At 31.8% G+C, this 25,284-nt stretch overlaps 1 protein-coding gene across 2 annotated transcripts in view; it reads left to right on the top strand.

Annotated features, from left to right (window-relative positions):
* LOC130903916 (fatty acid synthase-like) overlaps nucleotides 1-25,284 on the top strand; it is a 52,288-nt gene that overhangs the window by 24,827 nt on the left and 2,177 nt on the right. For both annotated transcript variants that reach the window (XM_057816301.1, XM_057816302.1), the window contains exons 12-27: nucleotides 808-907; nucleotides 1,379-1,655; nucleotides 3,554-3,789; nucleotides 5,636-5,984; nucleotides 6,822-7,088; nucleotides 9,549-9,951; nucleotides 10,600-11,342; nucleotides 13,979-14,135; nucleotides 14,885-15,050; nucleotides 15,995-16,466; nucleotides 17,932-18,087; nucleotides 19,387-19,638; nucleotides 21,878-22,031; nucleotides 22,739-22,946; nucleotides 23,546-23,696; nucleotides 23,775-24,078. In XM_057816301.1, coding sequence (XP_057672284.1) covers nucleotides 808-907; nucleotides 1,379-1,655; nucleotides 3,554-3,789; nucleotides 5,636-5,984; nucleotides 6,822-7,088; nucleotides 9,549-9,951; nucleotides 10,600-11,342; nucleotides 13,979-14,135; nucleotides 14,885-15,050; nucleotides 15,995-16,466; nucleotides 17,932-18,087; nucleotides 19,387-19,638; nucleotides 21,878-22,031; nucleotides 22,739-22,946; nucleotides 23,546-23,696; nucleotides 23,775-24,078 — 4,395 coding nt within the window. The remainder of the gene's footprint in view (nucleotides 1-807; nucleotides 908-1,378; nucleotides 1,656-3,553; nucleotides 3,790-5,635; nucleotides 5,985-6,821; nucleotides 7,089-9,548; nucleotides 9,952-10,599; nucleotides 11,343-13,978; nucleotides 14,136-14,884; nucleotides 15,051-15,994; nucleotides 16,467-17,931; nucleotides 18,088-19,386; nucleotides 19,639-21,877; nucleotides 22,032-22,738; nucleotides 22,947-23,545; nucleotides 23,697-23,774; nucleotides 24,079-25,284) is intronic.

Below are 25,284 nucleotides of genomic sequence, written 5' to 3' on the forward strand. Positions count from 1 at the left end.
AACATTTATGTCTAAATAGCCCCTGTTTGAGAAAAGGATTACTCCTTTAAAAGTGTTCTTATATTTGTGAACAAAATGAATATGTTGATATGCAAAAAGTTAAGAATAATGATATGGATAAATTGTAGGATTGATCTAACTTGCCAAACGACAATCAACTCATGTTGCTGATGATGTTTATCATATTTCTTTACGAAACATAATACTCTTTCTATAGCTCCTAGTACAAAACCAGCCAATTATCAACGTTCTTATTGGCACATATTCGACATTTTTGCTGTTTCATAATTTACAAAATGTAAATTTTCTTAATTCAATAATTCATAATCAATAAAGAACTGATCATAATTACTTCGCATGATGCAATTATAGGCTTGGCGACTTGGTTTAATCACTTCGGTTTTTCGGTGGGTCCAACAATGTGTCTTTCAATAGTAATCATCTTTTGAAGTTTCTTAAAAAGTGAAACAAACGTCTTAAAATTGCAATGAATGACTTGGAATGATGACGACTCCATGTTTAGACATAAGCGAAGCATTTTTGCTTTAATGTCTCTGAACAGTTTGAAAATGTGAAAATACCTCGATTGAACAGCATCGTTAAAAATATGAGAGAAAAAAACGCTCCGTTTACTATTAATCTAGCTCCAGCTCATCGATAGATAACTTATACTCTATTTATATCAATTATCTTTCACTGATAACTCGACATAATCATTATGAAACCACTCTAGCTTCGTGATTTTTGGGATGTCCATTTACTCGTGGAAGAATTTAATGATATTTAATAAGCAGTTTTTATTTTTAGGTCAATAATACATTACCAAATGGCAATGCAGATAGAGGAAATAACTCTATTTTAGACAATTTTAGATCAAACTTCAAATCAACTGAACTTCTTTCCCTCAGTGAGTATTAGAAATACACTATTTATGTATACCTAATATTTGGATATTCATCACAAATTTGTTTTTTGGACAAATGAATGTAATAGAGCACCGATATAACTATTTACTAGTAATGTTACACCAACACTCATAATTGTGTGTGTAATTGTGAATATTATCATAGTGGAAGTACTGAATAATGATTGTGTTCACTTTATATTCAGCTCAAACTCTAAGGGAGAATACTCATTAAATTAATTCTATATACAAAATTCAATTCTTGATTTATTGAAATCGTAAAGTGAAAAATAGTTCCCACTATTTAATTCACACACATGTAAAAACAATTATTTTCAGTTATTTCTCAACCTTATTCCAAAACATAATTGGGTTTTATATGTTTTTTTTCATCGATATCCTAACGAAATTACATTTAAATTAAATAATTCAATCATTGTTATTTTGCCAGTATTTAGCCTTGTTCAATTTCAGGAAAGCAACTGTTGGCAAACTTATCCAATATCCTAGAAAAGCCTCAGATAGGGAAATCTGGCAGAGATTTGGATAAGTTTGGATCAGCTGATTATTTCGTGAATGCCCTATTGCAAAAGTTTTCTGATAAATTCGACTACGTAGAACAAGATTCTATAGTACTAACCTTCGGTGTTATCCCAAGTTTGAACGAAAACAGAGAAGAAGTTAAAGTAATCTCACTGGTCGCCACAAAAGATACAGATTACTTGGAAGGATTTTTGAAGACTATTGGAAAGTGAGTAAAGTAAAAAATTTATTACCAGCTCTCACTATATCAAATCATCCAATAAATAATCAATTTTTCGTGATGAATCGTCTTGATTTTAGGTCTTTTTTGATAGAAAATGGGTTTTCTATCAAAAGAGATCTGAAATCAAAGGATTTTCACGAAAAATTACTATCCTCAGTTTAATATCAAAAGATATTTGAAAAGAAACAGTTTTTATATCAGATTTGTTTTATCAATGGATATTTGTCTTAACAAATGCTGAGGATAAGCTTCTGCAAGCAAAGTCCGTTAAATATATGGATAAATGAGATGTCTGAAAGATTAAGATTAATTCACACTATACTAATTTCAACATTATTACAAAGATACTGGTACCACAGAAAACCAAAGATTTTATTGATGCCGATTTTGGAAAGCTCGCATCTTGCATGACCCTTAATTTTTTTCACTAGAATCTATATCGGTACAGAAATAATATATGTCATTCTAAAAAAATCGCGATAACCAAAACTAACCATGTTATGCTTGTCTGCATAGTGACCATTGTGTGTTTGGTTTCTAATTTTTCCTCAATTCGTCTATTTGTTTATTGACATTCTTCCGACATGATCTCTTTAGCTTCTTCTATATTTTTCAGCTTAGTTCTTTTCTAATATTCTTACTTTTTTACTAGTTTTGTATCTGATATAACGTCCCTTGTTTCTTTTACATGCGTGAGAATAGATTTTGTTTTTTTCTATTATTTCTGAGCCTTGATGATTCTATCACTTAAGTTTGTGTTTCTCTATAAAATCCTCATTAAGATCGATTCATTGAAGCTTCTTATATAGTTGGATTGTAATATAAAAGCTAAAAGCCTAAGTTCGCGCCCGCGCTGACGATATAAATCACTCTCCGTACTCTGAGCAAATTATATTGAACGCGAACGAGGGCGCCAACGCGTCCGCGAGCGTAAATTTTTGTAAAATGAGTAACAAATTTCTTAAAAGATGGATAGAAAGACAAGGACAAGTTCATTGAACATGTAGATATCCAAAATTGCCTTCAACAACAATTGATGATATGAAATTTGGAATTTGGAACGAGTTTCAAAGTTTCACACAATAAAGGTAGGGGTAATAAACTTTCACTTTCACGCTCGCACTGGTTCTCTAGTTCGCGTTATGTTCGAGTAAAAGTTCGCGTTGGAAGCAAAATTTATAGCTACCTTTGTCGTTGAGGATGTTATTTCACAAATTTACCTTAATATTCATTAACGTGAGTAGATTATTCAAAAATCATCACAAAGCTTGTATAGACGCTCATAGAAAGCTCATGACAAATACCATCTACAAGATATAGACAAACATTTTGGATAATCTCCTTATTCAATATATTTTGTTTCTTCATAACGAATTCAAATGGTGCACTTGTTTCCAGAAGTATTAAGTGTAGATATAGGAAAAAATCAGAAAAAAAGGCGATAGGTCTTGTACAATTTTATAGTTATGAAGGCCGTTTCAATTACATACACATAACTTTGCTATAGTAGAGATATAACCAACTTTGTCATCAGTTTCTGTATAGTGTATTGCTTTTGGAATAATTCCTACCGAATTTGATAACATGTAAGGGGTTGAAAAGTTTTGCACTACCTGCTAAACTTTTTAGCAATATTGTGATGCAAGCAACTGCATATTATACAAGATGCAAGATACCATCAGGTTATTCTGATGGTTAACGTACTATTGTTTTTTGTTAAATCACGATCAACAACCCAATCAATCAACTCTTCACCATAAACAAGATGCCATATTAGAGCTGAACTATTAGTTGAGGAACTGTACATATGTAGAAAGTAGGCATTAGAATAATTTAAAAAGTAGATTTCTCAATAAATATACTAACTCCAATCCTATTTACAGTTTATATGTGAATGGTTTTAATCCTCAGTTAGCAAAATTATATCCAGAAATCAACTTCCCAGTAAGCAAAGGAACCAGAATGATATCACCGTTTATCAGATGGAAACATACTCGTAGTTGGTACGCACCTTTATATAATTTGGAGGCTATTAATTCTGCTCAGCATGGTACTAGGACATTGAAAGTTCAGCTTTCAGATCAACAATGGTCTTTTATTCAGGGCCACGTAATTGACGGTAAGTTGAAAAATTTGTTGATACATCAGTTATTCGTGAATTTAATTTAACCCTTCCTTTTATAACGGGTATTTGATTCTTTTGGTGTGAATGAAATACTAGAGATAATATGCACCAAAAAATACGAAACAACTGAATATCAAAAAAATATCGATTTTGAGATTACCTAAAAAATTAAACTAGGCAAGAAACGGGCGTAGACAAGCTCATTTTGGGACCCGAACCCTTTTGTGGTATCAGCTACTTAACAATGGAAAAAGTACTGGAAAAGAAAGTGGATAGGAGCATAATCAATAATTGGGACAACCTATAGGGGCCAGAGTAGATCTACCAACTGGAGTTCTATTGGGGCTATGTCACCTCAACAAACCCCTGAAGACTCTAGAACTAGCAGATAATGAGGCGTGGATATTTTGTTGCCCAGAGGAAGAAATCTTTATCCACATTCTCTCGAAGTGTGTAACATTAAGGAACTCCTGAGCACTACACCTGGGTACGTATGAATTAGAAGACGAAGATCTCTGACAATTAAAGCCATCCCACATTCTAGACTTTTCAAAAGGTGTGGTATTGATAGATCAGCTGTAATCTACAGTATTGCAGCAAGAAAAGGGGTCAGAATAGATCCATACATACATATATAATCTGACAAATTGACCATAACGTAAGCGAGGAAGAGGGTCATAAACTTGTCAAAAAGCGGTGTAAAATTATATAAGACTAACTGAGAAAATGTGTAGCTGACAAAATAAATGTATCATTTTCCACTTTGTGTACCTCTTTCGGATTCCTTTCCGTATGGCCAGCCGACTATGCAAATTATTAGTTCTATATACCTTTGTATCTACAGACTTGTACTTGTAGTTAGCTCAAAGATTTCAATGCAATTATTTTTTTTAGAATCTGTAGCATCACCGCTTAAAAGGTAATTTTTTTATTATTTCCATCTTATAAACTTTACAAACCAATACGTCCTCTTAAGTCTTGAATAAATTTCTTTCTCAGTGTCTTGTACTTTTCCTATAGCTTATTATAACTCCTTTCTTTGAAACGGAATATATAGTTTATAGCGAAGTACTACTACTGTGGCCACTCAAATTTAAGTTGATGTCTGGCGTCGCCAATAAGTTGCCTCTGTAATTTTCTATCCTCAACCATGTCTATTTCTCCACCAAGTCTTCTTACATCTTCACCCACTTGGTTATTCCATCTTGCTTCTGGTCTTGCCAGTGGACGCCTCCCTTCTAGTTGACCTCTCAACTCTCTTCTTATTATTGTCTCTTCATCTTTTCTTCTTATATGGACCAACCACCTAATTCTTCTACTTCTTATCACAGCCACAATATCTGGTCGTCTGTACCCGTCTCTGAGTTCTCTGTTTTACAGTAATCTCCATACTCCTCCGTCGAAAACTGGCGCATATATCCTCCTCACTATTTTATTTACAAATGTTATTAACTTCTTCTGGGTGTGTTGTGTTAGTGTATACACCTCAGCTCCATACAATGAAATGATTTCGATAGGCTCCAAAAACATCCACTGGCTGCATTTAACCTCATCTCTACTCTATTTCTTCTTCTATTTTATTATTGCTGTTCATAGTAAATCCTATGCACTCAAATTCTTCAGTAATGTTAAAACCGTATCCCATAACGTCCAGCGTTGAATCATTGGGCTATGCAACGCTTCCTACTTTCATATATTCAGTCTTACCAAACGGGGGGACAAATCGTCTCTTTGTCTTAGTCCTGTGGTGATATCTAAGGTGTATCCTAAATTTTTGTAGCAGAACTATTTATTTTGAGGCAAATTATTTATGTTTAACATTATTACATTCATGTTTTAGGAAGGACCTTGTTTCCCGCTACAGGATATCTATATCTGGCATGGGAAACATTGGCTCTAATAGAAGACGTACCTGTGACAGTGAAACACATAATCTTCGAAGATATAAAATTCTTAAGAGCGACTACACTTGCAAAGAAAGGTCATGTTAAGTTTGAGATAACTATCAATAGATTCTCCGGTAATTTTGAGATAGTTGAAGGGGGATCTTTGGTGGTAACAGGAAGAATAAGCTCGAGAGATCAAGACTATGAAACTTTTAAGGGATACGATAATATCCCTTCTAGTCCACGTAGTTTGTCGTCGAAGGATGTTTATAAAGAATTACGTTTAAGAGGATACAATTATTCGTAAGTACGCTTATTTTGATTATATTAGGTAAGCTTATGGAGATTATGATCATTCTAATTTAGGAAAGCTCTCTATGCCTTCCTGTTAATGTACAGAATTTTGTGCTCTGTACTTAACGATATTTAAAATGAAACTACAATGTAGAAACAACATGAAATGTAACTACGCATACCGAAAATAACATAAATAAGGTTTTGGGAAGGCAAGAAAAAGTTAAAAAAAATTTGTTACGAGTAGCAGTTATGAGAAATCGACAGAATTCTCCTTTGTAATATTCGAATTAAGAAAAACGCTCGGCTGAACATTGGAACGAAGGCTGAATGCAATGGTGTAACAAGATGATGCGTCGAAATTTTGCACCAAAATTCATTTTCCAAAGTTAGCTAAACATTTGACGAAGGCGGAAAACCTTAACTTACCTAAAGAAATTAAAATGTTATAAAAAAGTGATGAGCGGAATGCAGAAGATACAAATTCTTCTAAAATAAACTGGATGATATTGGTAACTTCGATTTTTCATATCAAACACGTAGCATTCACGCGCAAGATGACAACAAATGTGTACAACAAATGTTGGTTCCAACTTCGTTTCAATGTTTTGTACTTCTTTGTGGCCGTGAAAAGTCGGTTAGCGTTCTAATGCTAGCATTAGAAATAAAACATTCGTCGAATGACAGCAGATTGAGTATTATTAAATACAAAAACTGACCGAAATAAATTTTTCGTTTTGCTTCAACCTTCATAAATGTAAACAATTTTTGATGGTCATAAAGTGTTTGAATTATTGATCAATTATGTCCTTGGGTAGTTGAATAATCATATCATTTTAATTACAGGGGAGACTTTAGAAGTATAAAAGAATTCAATCCAGACCTTGATATGGGTTTAATATTGTGGAAGGACAATTGGATTTCATTTATGGACAATATGCTACAACTGAAGATCCTCAATTCCGATACGAGATTACTGTATGTTCCCACGCACATAACACAAATGGTCATTCCTGCAAAATGTCATTTGGAATGGATAAATAGAAATTATTTGTTGAAACAGAAGGAACCTCTTCTTCCTGTTCATTTTAATAAAAATACAGGAGATATACGGTAATTTAAATTTCACTCCCTTATATTATAGTATAATATTTCAATTATGAATCAAGAGGAAAGTGATCTTCTATTTTTTATTATAAAAACTAAAAACATTTTTGAGTTTTGAACGACAATAGTAAAAAATATATATATAGCACAATAGTTAACTAATTTGAATGATTGATATATTCTTTTTGAATATGACAATGGATTTCACAAGAAAAGAAAGTGTTTCTTATTACTTAAAGGACCTTTGTAACACCTAGCAGTAAAAAAATGGTCCCGGAACTTCAAGTATATCCCAATTATATCCCCAAATTTTAGCAATATCTGGAATAATGGTGTGGTGACGAATTAAAAAATCTTCTATCCCTTTCCTAAGTTTATAAAGAAGTTTTGACGAGCTACCATATTATTTGTATTCGCAATATTGTATAACATTCCTGAGTTAACCTAATAATGCCAATGTTGCTTAAGGCCATCTTTGCATCTTTCTTTTTTTAGATTACGAAAATAATTCTGGTGGATTTGTAAAGCCTTTTCTTGTCTTATCATTATCATTGCTCTTTGAAGAAACGTAATTACCAAATTTAGTCATCGATTAACAAACTTACTACATAAGTAGATGAAGGCGCAGATTGATTTAAGCCTGACTTGATACATGAGAAATATAGAATAAAATATTATTCGTTCGAATTCAGCTTGCAGCATTCATTATTACTAGAATCCCTCAGTGTATCATCATTACTTACAATTGCTTCGACATCTAAAAGATCCTCAAGGTTTTTCGGACACTGTAACTCGGGTTCGGGTAAATTATCTATCATCTGAGTGCGGATCCTATCCCAAAACGTCACAGTTCCCCAACGTGGTTCAATTTTCGATGAAAATTTCAAATTTAAAACATGATCTACTGGAACTTTTGATTTTCATTACAAACATAATTTCTGAAAAGGTCTCTCATGGGTATCAGCAAACGATATCCAAATAGTGCCCGCGGGAATGTGTCTACACATACATCACGTAACGGTTTAGATGTTACCAATAAAAATATGGGAGGGACAAATACAACATGTTAACAAAATTCAAACTATACATAACGTGTCACGGGTTTAAAAATACGCATTGGTAACGTCTCATCTTCATTTTTAATCCAAACGAAACGAATTGCATTTACATTCGAATTACTTTTTATTGGATTATTTTCGAGCTAAAAGGGTTAAAAGCTAATTTTCATAAAAATAGTAGCATAAATTGTGTGCTAACAAACAAATGAGAACAGAAATCCAAGTCCGTCTTTAAGAAGTGCTTGTACAAAACCTGATCTCAAAGTTACTTATTCTCAAAGACCAATTTTGTTTTATAAAGTGATCTGAATGCACTCTGCTATTCCATTCACAGCGAAAACAATATTTCGTATCGCCATTTAACAATTCTAAAATCATTCTAAGTTACTTTTAAAATTACATGCCACTTATATTCTCGATACTTATTCTTTTCAAGAATTTATTTTAGAATATCATCATTAAGTTAGCGCTATAATTTATTGGCAAAGATGGAAGTTTATTATAGAGTGAAACTGCTTTCAAACAGCTGTTAAAAAATTATTATTGCAGAATACTTACCTGTCTTCTCTTAAATAAAAAGCAGCTAAAGTATTTTCGATAAGTTGTAATTTTAATTCCAGTTTGGAATATATTCGATTGTATTAATGTCGAACATAACATTTCAGATTTTACTTTGGTCAAACGAAAATCATTTTTTAACCTATAAATACTTCTTCTCTATTAGTACGTATTTTCAAATATAAATCGAAAAACTTGATAAACTAGAAAATCATTTCTTTACTGGAATCTTTGGAGAATGTAGTAAAAGCACTAACATTGAATATACTTCAGCATAAAGAATATTTTGATTTTATTGAGAAACCTTTTAGTTGTTGAACAGAAGAACAGTCTACGTGATTTTTTACTTCACTCCATTTTATTGGTATACCAAAAGGCATAATGCCAACACGTCAAATATTTATAGCAATTTAAACAACACACTTTCAGATATGTCTTGAGCTTGACAATTTTTAAATAAGCTTTATAACACTTTTCGTACAAAGTCGACACTACCTTTCTGTAACAAAATAATGCAGGTGAATTCATAATTTGAGATTAATCTAACATATTATACATATCAATAGAATAATTTTACAGCTGCTCTCAGCCCAGTATTATGAAAAATAAATAAAGTAAATTTGAGAAGGAATATTTATAGCTTGTATACGATAATTTTCGTATCGTTTAATAATAATAGATATAATTGAAGCACAACGAACCCGATTATAATAATTAAGCAAATACAAAAAAAATAGTAAGCTAACTAACCTTCAAAAATCTTAAAACACTTCAAATATTTCCCTCCTTCTCAAATATCCAATTTGGAATAAATTCTGCTTACATCATACTGAATTTTCAAACCTTTTAGGTGCGGAAATATCGTGATAAAAGGATTGATAGCTAACTCTATACATAGAAGAAAAGATTTGGGTATACCTGTTTTGGAAAAACATCAATTTATTCCCAACATTACAGCACTTACACTGGACGAGTCGATCAGAGTTAATATGCAAATTTTGCTTGAAAATGCATTAATTAAAAAAGTTAAATGTGTCGAATTGATTGACGAATTTACAAAAGATAACTCAACCATTATTCCTAGCATTAAATCCGCTTTCGAAGATCAACCGCTTATTCAACCTTTAGTAAAAATACTAACAAAAATTACGCTAGAAGATATCCCAGAAACTATTCAAGTAGAAGATAAAGAATTATACACTGAATCTGAATGTAATTTAATTGTTGGTACTCGACTGTTAGAAAGAGCAAGTGTAAGTAGTATTTCCTGTATTAAAATTATGAATAGTATCTAATGAGTTATTCCTTTTGCGTGATTTCAATAAATAGCTTCAATTTTACGATCTAACTATAATTGTAAGTTATACTGAAAGTCTTTCTTCCTCCAAGTGACTATTTGAAAATAGTTCATTATCATCAGTATGCTTCGGATATCATATTGTTTTACAAACTTTTCTGTAAACTTATTATATCTTCTTGAAATTTGTAAGTCATCATCCTCTTTTCGCAACTTATTTTATTTATTTTTTCTACTAATTTTCACTAATATATTTTTTTGTCGTTCACATTGCCTCAGTCTTAAAAACTTAAAGATTATTGCCTGGTGTGAACTAACGAGAACAACTGTACTGTTTGCTGATATCTATATACTATAAAGGAGTTGGTGCTATTTTCTCTAACCAAACTATATTTTTCCCAATTGTAATAATTGAAGTTTCTCATAGGATTCTTCTGTCTTTTTAACTGATAATTTACATTTTCGAAAATCTGTTGGTATGTATAAGACTAAAACACATTTCTTTGAAATTAAACTTAATAAAATCGTGCGAAGTAACATTAACGTAAAAAAATATACTAGTATTAGTAATGTAGCAAATATTGTATGATAATTCTATTTCCAGATACTGAAAACAGCTTACGGATCCCTGAAGGAAAATGGTTTTATAATATCTCGAGAGCAACCTCAACTAGATAGTTCTGCGGCAACAATTAAAGATTTCACAATTTTCACTGTACACTATACTCCTAATGAAACCATAGTACTTCTTAAAAAGAATTCTAGAGTCAAAGAACTTATTGCTTTTGATATATCTTCAGAGAAACTAGATTGGATTAAACCGTTACAAGAATTAATAAAAACAAATAAAAGTGACAATGTAGTATTATACGCTCAAAATAAACCTTTAAATGGAATCCTAGGGTTCGTCAACTGTATTAGAAGGGAGCCAGAAACTTCTTATATAAGGGCCCTTTTTGTAATGGATGATGCTGAAGAATTTGATAGAAATAGTTCATTTTATAAGGAACAACTTGATAAAAATATGGCAGTGAACGTTTGGAAAAATAATACTTGGGGCACATATAGACACTTACGTCTAGGTACTTCAGAAAATGTGAAATCTCAACACTGTTTCGTCAATACTACCATAAGAGGAGATTTATCCAGCTTAAGATGGATCGAAAATAATCTTAAAAGCGATATGGTCCCACCTCCGGAGAAAAAAATGGTGCATATTCACTATGCATCTCTCAATTTCAGAGATGTGATGACAGCTTCTGGAAAAATAAATATAGATGTCATCACCACAGATAGATTAGAACAAGAATGTGTTCAAGGGTTTGAATTTTCCGGATATACAACAGAGTAAGAATCATTCATATAATTAGTGGGCTCCAATCATAACATGCACCATATAAATTATATATATTTTATGTTATTAACAAATTTTCATCAGTCCTAGAGTTTAGGTTACATTCAGAAAATTTTGACAAAATAACAAACTCCTAGAAAATGAGAAAAATTATCAATCGAAGTACAGTCAAGTTTTCATTTAATTTGGAATTAACTGATAGCATCACATTCAAATTATTAAAGCGGTTGAGGCCTATTTCATGGTGACTTTTCCATTTTTATTATGGTGCTCGGAATATATACTCAACTCTTCAGTTCTATTCTTCTAAGAAATATATCAGAAAATATTTTCCAGGCACTTTTCTAAACCTAGTACCACGAACCTCTTTTCTACTTTTTCTCTGGTCGAACCTTTGTATTTCAAATTATCGAAATATAGAAGCACTGGTGAATTATATTTCACATTTTACATTTCATAGGAGTCTGGAAATCAGCACGGAAAAATAAATTTTTGTACGTGTATTGATCGATACTTGTCATTATACTTATCTGAAAACAATGCAAAAAGAATAAGAATTAAATTTAGAACATTTTCAAAGTAATCATAAGGTGTGTGTATATATGTATAGATGAGTATAATAAAAAAGATAATTTCAAATACTATTCTAATCTTTGTTATTTCTTACAAAATGTTTAACAAAACTTTTGTTACTTTAATGGTTAACTGGTTAATATGTTGACTTCGATTTTTTCCCGCCTGTTTTCAACGTTTCTATGCCGAAACCAGAGAACAATTTTCAAATATATTCGAAGCAATCGCATATCGTCCCTTGTGATGTAAGAATATTTTTTTTTCGACTTCTCAGAGGCTCATGAATGTTGTTGACGGCCAATCTTTTCTATTCTAGTGTTCTTTTTCCACCCAACTAACCCACAGAAAAAGGATCCAATAGATCCAATAGAAACCATTTTCAAATCAAAAATCACCAAGTTCTAAGGATAAAGGAAAAAGATTCTTCTTAAAACGAGTTATTTCGTTAAAAATTCATTTTCAAATTTCGTTGAGTGGCCTATCAGGATCGAAGCTAATATATCTCCGTTATTGAGAAAAAGCAATTTTTTGTGGAAGAAGAAAAATATTTTTGCAAAAAACAATTATTTATTTATTTATACGGTAAAATGAAATGTTAACACTTCATTACGAATGAAATCATGAATTCTAATCAAATATGGCTTATTTTGTTTGGAACTTGTGCAGACAACGAAATGTGAGATTTTGGTAATCTTATATTTTCAATTATTCCTCCAACACAAAAAATTTAGAAAATTTTTCGAAATATTTTTTCAATACCACTCAAACCACACAATTTTTCAAGTTAAGGGAACCTCAAATAATCATGAATAGTTTTATTTTTAACACGCGTATATTAGCTTTACGTGTATGTGGGTTTTTTTGTTTGTTTGTTTGTTTTTGAGCTTGTTTGTTTGTTACAAGTTTTGACGAGATGTAGGTATATGAAAAGCAAAGCTATTATACGATGGTGGTATCAATAAAATAAATATAGTTAAATATGGTTTCATAGCATATGAAACTAAAAAGTGAAAAATAAATATAACTTAGGAAGTTTAAAAAACGCGCTTCTAAAGCATATCAATCTAAAAAAATAGTTTTTGAAATAGCTTGAAACATACTAATATTATTGTGAATAATGTATTTCTCGATGTACGAGAAATATGGAATAAAGCGCCCCTCGCTTTTCTCTCAATAAGAATGGTGTTTTTCATAAATTATTGTTCTATGCTTATTTTATACATTATTTTTAATTTCTTAGTTTGCTATGGTTTAAAAGGGTGTTTTTTAGTTTTTTCAAACTAGATTTACTTCGTTCCAAAAAGAAGTTTGTTTGGCTGATACTCTCTAATGTCAGCTTTGTAAGAGGTCATGCTGGAAGATTTATAAGCAACAAGTTATGAATGAATCGGTCAATGATGCTTCATTCTAATATATTGAGTCGCCTTCGAAGCGGGCCCTTCCGAAATTGTTAGATCAACGCATGAACACATTTAAAAATTATTTTAACTTGAGCCTGGATGATAATCTGATTCAATTTTTTAGTTTGATTTGCTTTAAAAGTTTTAGTTTTTTCGAACTATATTTATTTTTATTCTAATGTCAATTTAACCATTCCAACCTAATTTTGTTAATATTATTGTTATGCAAAAAAATTTTTTAATCGATACCCTGTGACAAATGTGAACAAAATTTGAATATCCTTTTTAGATACTTCGAGATATTTACTCTAACTTCAATATGGTCAATGAAATTTCAGTTGCTTGGGAAACAATGACTACTTGTATATTCGGTAGTAGTAAATGATATTTCTCCTAATCAATTTCAACTATAGTATTAAATGATTTCGCTGACCCTAGCGATTTTTATACAGAATCCGCTTAGGGAATCGTCGTAAACTTTAACATTGGTAAAAATTGTTAATAACACAATTTTGATTTCCCATCTTCATGTGTTTTCATAATTTAGTCAAAGAACTTTCAGCACAACTCAAATTGACTGAGAAAATTATTACTTAAAAATTCATGTTGAGCATCTTCTATTGATAATTAGTATCTATTTAAACAATATATTTTAGGGGAAGAAGAGTTATGGGAATGGTAGCTCAAGGGGCCATGTCAACCTTAATGTTAGCAGATGAATATTTACTCTTCGATATTCCAGACTCTGTAACTCTAAAAGAAGCAGCAACAATTCCAGTCGTTTATGGTACTGTAATCTATGGATTATTAATTGTAAGTAATTATACGAAGATTATAGATGAAAATTATTGTTTGATCAAAACGATATCATATTGGTTACGAGTGAAGATTTTCCCATTTTCGTTAATTGATTATTGTAGCCCAGGTCACTTTCGTCTTATAACGACAAAAACAAATACATATATTTGCCGATTACACACTTCAAATCTATTTAGGTTGCAAAATTTTATTTTTAGACTATTTTTCCTCTACCAATTATTAGACGCAATAATAATGAAACTGTTTAAATTATTTTGTGGTTATATGTTCTTACGTTAGCTACTCTACAGCAGCTAGGTAACGATTAGAATACACAGCAAAATTCTGCTAGCTCACTCACTCACCGTAGCTCTAAAAACTCTGCTGCCATATGGAAGTTCCTGTGGGTATTCAATTTAAACTTCTGCAGGTTGTAGTGTTCTGGAAAGCCGTGCTTTGGTGACTGATTCCACAGGCTTGCACTTCTCTAAAGAAAGTCCCGAGAAATGGGCGTTACGTGCGTTTGCAGATAAACTCGGTGTTCATGGGCCACGTCTGCCTATCGAGTAGGTCTTGCAAATACTTCTCCAGGTGTTATTATGATATTATGACATCTCGGAAGAGCATCTGCCGTTGTACTATCGGTAAAATAGAGTCAAGTGGGCGACCTAATAGTATTTATAGCTATTTAGGTACGACTCTACGCATCATCTCTATCGTTGATATGGGTGTCATCTCTAATAGCTATCATTTCATTGTTCTAGAGAACTCAATTGAAAAAAGGGGAAAGTATTCTTATCCATTCTGGAACAGGAGGAATAGGTCAAGCAGCAATTAGAATAGCTTTGCACTATGGTTGCACTGTGTTTACCACAGTTGGTACCACTGAGAAACGAGAATTTCTTCTCAAAACTTTCCCACAACTCAAAGGTGAGTAATTTTGTTGCATTATAGTATATTCATTCATATTGTAGCTATAGACTCAATAACAAATACACTTTCTAGAAACCTAGCTTTTAACTACCAACATAAGGTAAATTTCCCTAACCTCAACTGACCACCTATCGGTTTTAGAGCTTTTCTACGGTTTTCCTGTGACCTCAATAAAATACCCACAAATACTGTACTCATGACGATAACTAAAGTCCTTTTAAACAAAAATTATTTTGAGTAAATTAAATCATAAATATAGGATATTATTCTCTGTTGAAGATTATATCTGATAAGAAGGTAAACTTTTTGTTTAGATACAGATAAATGGAGATATTCACGAATACAAACAATTCCAGTAAACGACTTGAAAAATTACAATTGATAGGGTGAATTTGAGATATTTGCTACCAGCTATCTTGCCTTCAACAAGCATTTATTCAGTTCCTCCTGCAGACATGATACTGGAGTCGATACATGGGGGACTTTTTCTCCGAATTGAAAATCTTCTATAGTGATTTTGCTGTAGTTAATTCTCCTTCTACTGTTCCTAGGCTTATCTGGCGAGGAGATAATCCATATCCGAGTCACATCACTTTAAAAAACGTGTATCCTAATGTCTACAAACCTCTGTAGATCGCCCCGTTCAACTAAAGCCACTAATCTAGAACGATAAAAATAGATGTTGGGTATCTAACATGAAAACAACTAAAATCAGATATCTGCCTGTTACGTTCTTCTTTTTTGCCATAAACATGGTACTATTTGTTCAAAATCATTTCAAATTGAATAATAGCCTATATATATGAAACATGTTATTCTTCTTACAACAATAGAAAACTTATTCCATATTCTACTCTTCCTAGCCCACACATTATTTTGATTATATATTTCCAGAAGATTCAGAGTGTTTAACGAACATATTAATTGGAATTTAATTTTAGCCGAACATATTGGAAGCTCCAGAGATTTATCCTTTATTCAAATGATACGAAAGTATACAAAGAATCGAGGAGTTGATGTAGTACTCAATTCGCTAGCTGAGGAAAAACTCCAAGCATCTATTAGATGTTTAGCTCGCGGAGGAAGATTTGTTGAAATAGGAAAGTTCGATTTAGGCAACAATAACGAATTAAAACTCTCTATTCTAAGAAAAGAAGCCAGCTTCCATGGCATCATGTTGGATCAACTATTCACATGTTCTCCTGATATAAAAAATAAAATTGTCAACATATTGACATCAAATATCGGAATATTCGTTAAACCTTTGCCTATAACTTGCTTCGGTTATAATCAAGTGGAGGAAGCTTTTCGATATATGTCTTCTGGAAAGCACATAGGGAAAGTAGCTATTCAAATACGTGAAGAAGATAAAGTACCACAAGCAGTTCCAGAAGAGTTTGTTGGAATTCCAAGGTATTTTAAATTATTTTTAGTCTTTTCAATTCTTATAAATTACTATCTAACTGATATTAAGTACTCATAAATATCAATTTATAAGTGACAAAATAATATTCTACTATTCTTCCGCTTTCACGTGTTACGAAACAAAATTCTAAATGAATTTACTGCAACGGTAGGAAGATGTATAAATTGAAGATTGTTTACTGGTGACTAGTGTTTGCTCTCGGGGAATAATTAATGATCTACAAAGGTATCACCAATACGTACATCATAACAACAAGCTATAGATTTGGTATAAATCTTAATGTGGTCAAACGCCTTACGTTCGCAGATATAAACTTGGTATATTTGTTTAAACACAAGAAAACACAATTGCAATACCTTTCGGTGAACAGTGATCGAAAATTAATTTTGGACAACTGCTATAATTCCGTGAGATTTTCTGAATGAGTAAGTGGGGACAATCAATTCTATAATTCTGCCCACATTGAATGTTATAATAAATAATGGAATTATGTTGACACCAATGATGAAGCTATATATGACTTCATAAAATGTGCTGCTCCAGTGGATATTACGGTATAGAACTACGAGTATCATCTTAATGCTGGGATATTCTATTATAGTACTAAAAAATCGTCACTATGGAATGAATAGGTAGAATTAGGATTTTTTTACTATTAAGTGAAAGTATCTATTTATAAAATACTTGAATATGATTGGGGTTTTTTGGTGACATTTTCACACAAGATGGGTATTTATCTCTGAGGAAATCAGTGAAAAAAGAATGTCAAGAAAAACAAACCTCAACGGAAAAGCCTATTAAATCAAGCTAGAAATTGCCTATAGGCAACAAGAAGTGTCAAAAACAGGAGATCAGAATGAATCCAAAAGGGTAGGGTTGAAGTTGATAGGCCTGGTGTATTCAATATATTCCCTTTAAAGGTAAAGTGAAAAAAACTGTTAGAGAACTTTTAAGAAATGCGTGAAAACAAACCTCAGCAGAAAAGACTATGAAATCGAGATAAAAACTACAAAATAGAGAGTTGCCCATAGGCAAGAAAAGAAAACAAAAACAGAAGATCAGAGTGAATCCAAAAGGGTAGGGTTGTAATTGGTAGGCCTGGTGTATTCAATATCCATCCTTCAAAGGTAATGTGAAGAAAACGGTTAGAGAACTGTCAAAGAATGCGTCGAAGCAAACCTCGACAGAAAAGCCTACGAAATGAAGACGCTAGACAAAAGAAGAGACAAAAACAGGAGATCAGAGTGGATCCAAAAGGGTAGGGTTGTAGTTGGTAGACCTGATCTATTCAATATCCTTCCTTTTTGTAATAAAAAAATACCAATCAAATAAAATATTTTTGTCATGTTTTGAATAAATTTGGAAAATAAAGTATAAAGTGTGAAGGGAAAATGAAACAAAATGTAGTTTTGCTTCACATTGAAGACTATATTTGATAATTATCTATTCTAGGTACTTCTGTTATCCCGAAAAAACATACGTTATCGTTGGTGGTTTGGGAGGCTTCGGTCTAGAATTAGCAGACTGGTTGGTATTGAAGGGTGCTAAAAATTTAGTGCTAACCTCGAGAAAAGGAGTTACCACAGGTTATCAAAAAATGAGAATCAGGTGAGTATAGCTTCTTCCCGCGTCTCGATATAAAAATACAATACTATTTTAACGATATAGTAAATACCTCAAATATTCTCAAATGCTATTGAAAGCACGTCCAAATTAACATGTAACAAACTCTAAAAGCACTAACTAACGAAAACTAAGTAACCCTAATGTGGCTACCAGGCCATCAGGGAATACCAGGCAATGAGGAAGCAGACAGCATTACTTAAAAAAAGGGGCAACGATTTCATACCTAGGACTAGAGCCCGGCTGTCGCTTATCAATAATGAACTGAACGTTTTGCTTAAGTATCAGATGGAGTTGCACTCCAGATCTATGACAATTCAAAAGTTTCATAACCATGACAATTAAAAAATCTGAAGAGCTTCCCGTGATGAACATCAAATTGGTGTTCGATCTTCTGACAAGTCACTGCACCGTTAAACATCATCTTAAGAAGATAGACATATCAGAGGATGACTACAGCAGATTCAGGTAGCAAGCAATGGAAACAGCAGAATATCTACCATGTGAATGTTCTGTACATATCACTAAAAGGCTTAAGTACTTTCAAGGAGCAGTAGTAACATATTGAGAAGTAGAACACAAAGAAACTTAAAAAATAACCTCTTTTATGTATTTTGAAGCGGGAACAATGAGATATAGAGCCTTGTACAAAATATTTTCTAGGTATAGGTGCAGAGTGACTGTAAATCCAATACCACTCCGCAAACAATCCACATCTGCAATCATCCACAGTTAAGTTTAAGCAGGGTTATCTTAAATAAGAATGTCTTGCAGAATTTTTCAAAATATGTTAATCGAACAAAAAATTTTGAAAACTGGTTGTACAATTCTTTCCAATATCGGATACTTACCTGTAATAATAAATGAGTAGGTAGTTAGCGTTGATCTTGTAAATACAAATTAGTATTTATGCACCCAATAATGTAATAGTTAGATATATCATTTGTTACCATATATGTCAATGAGGTATTGAAAAAAGGTTTTGAAAATAGGAGGATACCGAAACATTATAATTGTGATACACAAAGTACTTTATCACATCCATCAGGTAAATAGACCACCAAAAAGTGCGAAGATTTAAGAAAAAATTCAAAAATTTTTACTTAAACTCCAAATGAAAGTTATACTCTATTACCATGTAGTATTCTTTGGATAAACAAATCATCGTTCGCGAAGCTTAACCAAACTAACTCATTATGGTGCTTTTTTTGTTTGTAGTTTTCCATTTCATTTTTTTTTCATTCTCATTTGCGAGAATATTAGTGATGCTCCGTATATTTTTAGAACATGGGAGTCATATGGAACAATAGTTCATATTTCAACGGATAATATCTATACCGAAGAAGGATGTCGAAATCTTCTTCAGACTGCAAATAAACTTGGAAATGTCCATTCAATTTTCAATTTAGCTGTCGTATTGTCTGATGCTATTTTTGAAAATCAAACACTTGAAACCTTCCAAACATCACTTGGGCCTAAAGCAGTAGCTGCCAGTCATTTGGACAGATTATCAAGGGTACTATGTCCAACTCTCAAGTAAGTCAAGCTCTGTTTTTTCACATCAGACGTTGATGTGGAATATTTATGAACACCTGGAAAAAATTATTTCATACATTACTAGTGCTTTTCATTTGAAAATAAATCATACATAATATATTCATTCAATGCTAATCATAGCACAAATTGGTGAAGCGATTTGCTTGATAACAATTTTGTCTGATATAACAATAAAATTAATCTGCAGTTTTTACTCGTAAAAGACTCTTAGGATATGAGAGACAAAAAATTGAGATTTTGACTAATGAGAATATTATAAATCTTAAAAAAAATATCTCGTGGATTTTTCAATGTTTGTTTAAATTTTTGGAGTAACAACGACACTTTTTCTCGATCGAAAATAGTTATTAGTGGCTCTGTTCAATATATCTACGCTACTGACTTTAGAACGCTTTCAAATTGTAACAATAAAAAATATTTATTAATATCTAATTACAACTTAAAGTTCGATAATTTTGTAAGCTAAAAGTTCACAAGGAAATCAATACATGAACATGAACATATTATAGGTAGAATTATTATTATTAACAGTTGTTATGTATCATTCCTGGAAAATTTGATATGTAAGAAGCAGTTGTTAAGAGTTACTGACTGAAGTATTTGAGAATATTTACTGTTCAGCTACATTCGTTATTGCACATAGTAATAACTGTATAAAAATAGTTTTCCAAAAAAATGAACGTCTGGTGGTGGCTGTAAAACGAAGAAATTTTCGACCATACTAATAATATGAACTGCACAGTTTTTAAATAATGATTTATCCTACCTAGATCTCTAAGTTAGATCCAGATTTTAGACAAAACAAACCCACGTGACAAACATTAATTAATTCCACAAGTGTGCTCAAAAATAACTCATTAAGAATTGCGGAATGTAATTAGTAACATTCGAAAACGCTACGGATTGGATGGTGATTAGAAGAGCGAGCTAAGATCTAAAATAAAATAAATTGTAATATTTATTTATTGATCCGCTTGAGTTCTCTTTAAATCTATTTGAGCGCAAAGTGGTACTCTAATTTTACTGCTATTAATAGTAGAAAATGAAAAATCATGATTTACGGGTATAGTCGATTCGTATACGAATGTTTTTCAGTGTATACAATATTTGGTATACAAGGTAATGAAAAAGATGTATGACGAGCATCTTAGTTTTTAGAGTCTGTCTAGAATTACTAGGATTAAAAATATAAATTAAATGGCTATCTATCGTTCCAGTGTTTAGGAAGTTTTTGGAACTGGAATTTTCCTGACAGCTATTTGGATTCTAAATTTAGTGGCGCATATGTTTTTATGAACAAATCATAAAAATTGAGTAACATATTTGAAATTTGGTCTCGAATTAGATATTTCATTGTTATTCAATAAAAAAAATGAAATCGGTTGATAAACTCAAATTGTACTCCAATATAAATGAGAGTGAGTGTATAGAAAATGTTTTGAAACATTATCTTGATATGATTATGGAATAAGGAAGCTCGAAATATTTAAAAAAAGACTAAAGACTAAAAAACTTCAAACTTCTACAGTGGAGAAGAATTATGATTGTATCGACAGAAAGAAAGTATGAATCGCGAGATAAAATGAAATAGGATCGAGTAAAATGATAAAATGAAAGTTAGTTTTTGGTAACGATTAATTTCATTACTTTAAACATTATTTCAATAGTTGCTGAAGTTGTTAATTACGATTATAATGATTTATATATTATAATAAGACTTATTGTGTATATCTTAACTTGATAGACTGTCTATGTCACTACGTATTTTGCATGGTTGGATTACGTTCAAAATTATTTTTTCGAATTTGCTTCTGAACTTTATATAACAGTTCTTGAAGCTGATCTTGAGACTTTTTAAGTATTGCATTACCGTTGTGGTTAACAAATGAATCTTGAACCCACAACTTTCAGTTGCATTTCTAATTTGTTCTTCTTAAATCAAATCACTTTTGGTCCACTAAACTTGGCCGGCAAACTACCTTAATGAAACAAAATATTGACACTATTTGTGTGAAACCGTTGCAAGAAAGATTTTTGATCGTATAAGTTTAAATGAATAACAGGTTTAATTTGAGGCTCTGTTACCAATCAGTGACATAACGTCGACATTCCGCAAAATGGAAATCGATCACTATATATAAAAAATTACTTCATTCCAATAATTACATATTAAAATTAAAGTATAATACTATGATCACAATAATTTCCATATTTACAGAGATTTCGTGATATTTTCTTCTGTGTCTTGTGGTAGAGGAAACGCTGGGCAAACTAATTATGGAATGTCAAATTCAATTATGGAAAGAATTTGCGAACAAAGAAAAAAAGATGGATATCCAGCACTGGCTATTCAATGGGGAGCGATAGGAGATGTAAGATTGACTTTAAGATATTATTTACGTCATATCAGTATCTACATTATTGTGTTTTTATACTTCAGATATCATTTACATAATGACTTACTTTAGACCTGCGTGCATGAACAGTTTTCGGTTGCTTTTTCTCTATTAACAAAATATATATTTACGTCACTATATTGTTTTATTGTATTTATATATAATTGTCAATTCTGGGGGGTTACGCTGACAACTAAATGTAATAAACAATGACTCATGATTCATTGTCTGAGTCATAGCTTCTGTAAAAAAATCGAGATGCGGTTGATTTTTTCTATTGGTAGCGCAAATACATTATCAGCTAAATAGTCAGGTCTATTTTCGAATGTCCAATAATATGATCTTCCAGCTTCACGAAGATGAAGCTAATAAATTTTTTATAATCTGTTATCTGAATGTTTATAACCTACAAGGTATTTACTTTTCTATAGAAATGTATTCGTTACCACTTCTGTATCACTCAATGTAACACAAACAAAAACTGGACTTATTTATATCGATATCAATATAATAATAATTTCTTGGCCACACGCTACCATTACTCTCTTTTCTTGACATACTGAAATAACATATTTGTATGCGCATTGAAAAGGAAACACATGTGATTGAAACAACTAAATAAATTGTCATAATTTTTATTGTTATATGGTTTTATCAATGAATAATTTGATGTTGCTTGATAGGTTGGTCTAATCGCGGAATTACAAGAAGAACATGTCCAACTAGAAATTGGAGGAACCCTACAACAAAAGATATCGTCCTGTTTGAACGTCTTGAATAACTTTTTGGGACTAAAAGATGCCACAGTAGTTTCCAGTATAGTAGTCGCGGAAAAACGCGGAGGCTTAGAATCATGCGATAATGTAATTGATACTGTTCTAAATATTTTAGGTAAGTTTTGAGAATTTGAGAATGAAAATAATTATTCTAAAATTAATAATTGCATAATCTAAAAAAATCTGGAAACTTCGAGTACATAAACATAAATAGCTTTGAATTGTTGCTTAAATACTTTTCTGTCGAGCATTAGTCCATTCTTATGATGGATAACGCTTCTATAATAGTAATCATAATGCTATTTGTCGAAAAACTGAGATGCAGTAATAAGAAAGTAACGCTACATATTATGAGAAAAAAAATATTAGTTTATGGTGAGATTTCATTAACTCTTGGTGCCCACATTACAAAGACTTGTTCCTGATGCTAATCATCCAAATGAGATAGATCGATCTATTTACTATCAACAAGATAAGCGCAACCACAATTTGCACGTACAGCTAGAAATTATTTAAAAGAGGCCAGTTAGATTATTCGATTTGACTCCTCTCGAGTATTTTGAGAGACCAGACAATTTTGCTAATTTAAAAGTTAGGATAACGGAAAAAATTAACAAAATAACCCCTGAGGTCATCCAACATGTACGAGAATTCCAAAATTGATTCTAGCTCAATTTTATGAATATCCTTGCTGTCATAAAGAAATTTTTCCAGGTTTAACTGATGCTAAGCTAGTAAGTCACCACGCTACCTTACCAGAATTAGGAATGGATTCTATGACAGGAGTAGAAATCAAACAAACGCTAGAAAGGGAATTCGAAATTTTCCTCACGCCAAAAGATATGAAAACGATGACTTTAGCCAAGTAAGTTTTATCAATACATATCGAAATTCTATTCCAGCGTTGAATATTAATGTTCACTATCAATATTTTGTGTTACAGATTGAAAGAAATTCAAGAAGAACGTTGTTTGGCTGAAGAAGATGTAGGGGAAGCTACTGATTGGGGTTTTATTTTCAAAAATACTAGTGAAGAAGAAGAAGTGAGAACATCAGAAGTAATTATAAAGTCGAATATATCAGAAGAAGCTGATATGCCAACAGTGCTAATGTTCCCAGGGATTGAAGGTTTTGCAAAGATATTCACAAATCTCGCATCAAATTTGAATGCTCACGTAGTAGCCTATCAGTATTGGGAGCGAAATGATTTTACAGTCGTCGACGATTTAGTACAAGCATTATTACCAGTGAGTTAAACACAATTTATTCATTATTCTTCCGTTATACTATATACAGTACAGTACAACAACCACTAAACATTTTAAAATATACATAATAATTCATATATTTTGACTCTATTCACAAAAAATGGAATTGGAATGATGCTACTTAAGCCTTAAAAGTTGCAAAGGATAATTTTGCAGCTGATGGGTGTATGTAAATACACTCTTATCAATAATTTAAATACATATCAATGTCAATCACTGCACTTCGCGAGAAATCTGTAATAATTGTAAAAGGTGGGCCGGAAAGTAATCTCACTTTCTTAAATTGAATTAAAACGAATAAATATTGCAACAAATATTTATTTTCAATCAAAAATATAATCATCATCGTTATCAACAACAACAACTTAATAATTCACCTTTGTAGTTAATTTTGATAACATTCCTCTTTTCGATTGCCTATCTGTAGCTAACCTATAATATCTTTTTATTCAAGAATCTCAAGAAACATCCGTGCTAGCTGAGAAGGAACATACTCGGTGTTCATGAGCCACGTGAGCCTGTCAAGTAGATCTTGCAAAACCTGCTTTAGGTGGGATTATGTTGTACAGCTCGGAAGAGCATTTGCCGTGGTAGAACCGGTAAAACAAATTCAAGTCATGATCTACGCTGTTTGAGTTTCTGATCAACTGGATCGCCTATAAGTCTAAATGCGTATTAAGTCGAGCATCTTCAGGATATGCTTGGGAGCCGAGCTTCAAATGTACGAGCAATACTCCAAAGATAGACGAATCTGGACTTATTAGAATATCCTTCAGTTAACATTACCGGCAAATTTTTTTTTCATCAAACTTACTAAAATTATTATTGGGGAATGTCAAAAATGCACAACAAGAACGTCGTAAATGTTTAATAACGAACAACAGTGAGCAAATCATCTTTACTAAAATCAGATATGACATGGGCTCGCACAAACCTAGAAAAAGCCACAGTTTTTGCACAGCACCTTTCAAATGTATTCTCAGCTACAGATAATAATAACGATGAAAATATAACTGCATATATGCACTGGCTACTCAACAAAACATCTCAACTAAGAATCGAAAATAAATTGCTCATCTACAAAACTATATTCATACCAATCTGGTCGTATGGAATGTAACTATGGGCTGCAGTAAACCTTCAAATACGAAAATATTTCAAACATTCTAATCCAAAACACTTTGT

The sequence above is a fragment of the Diorhabda carinulata genome, chromosome 2 (genome assembly GCF_026250575.1).
Source record: "Diorhabda carinulata isolate Delta chromosome 2, icDioCari1.1, whole genome shotgun sequence".
In the NCBI taxonomy this organism is placed as follows: Eukaryota; Metazoa; Arthropoda; class Insecta; order Coleoptera; family Chrysomelidae; genus Diorhabda; species Diorhabda carinulata.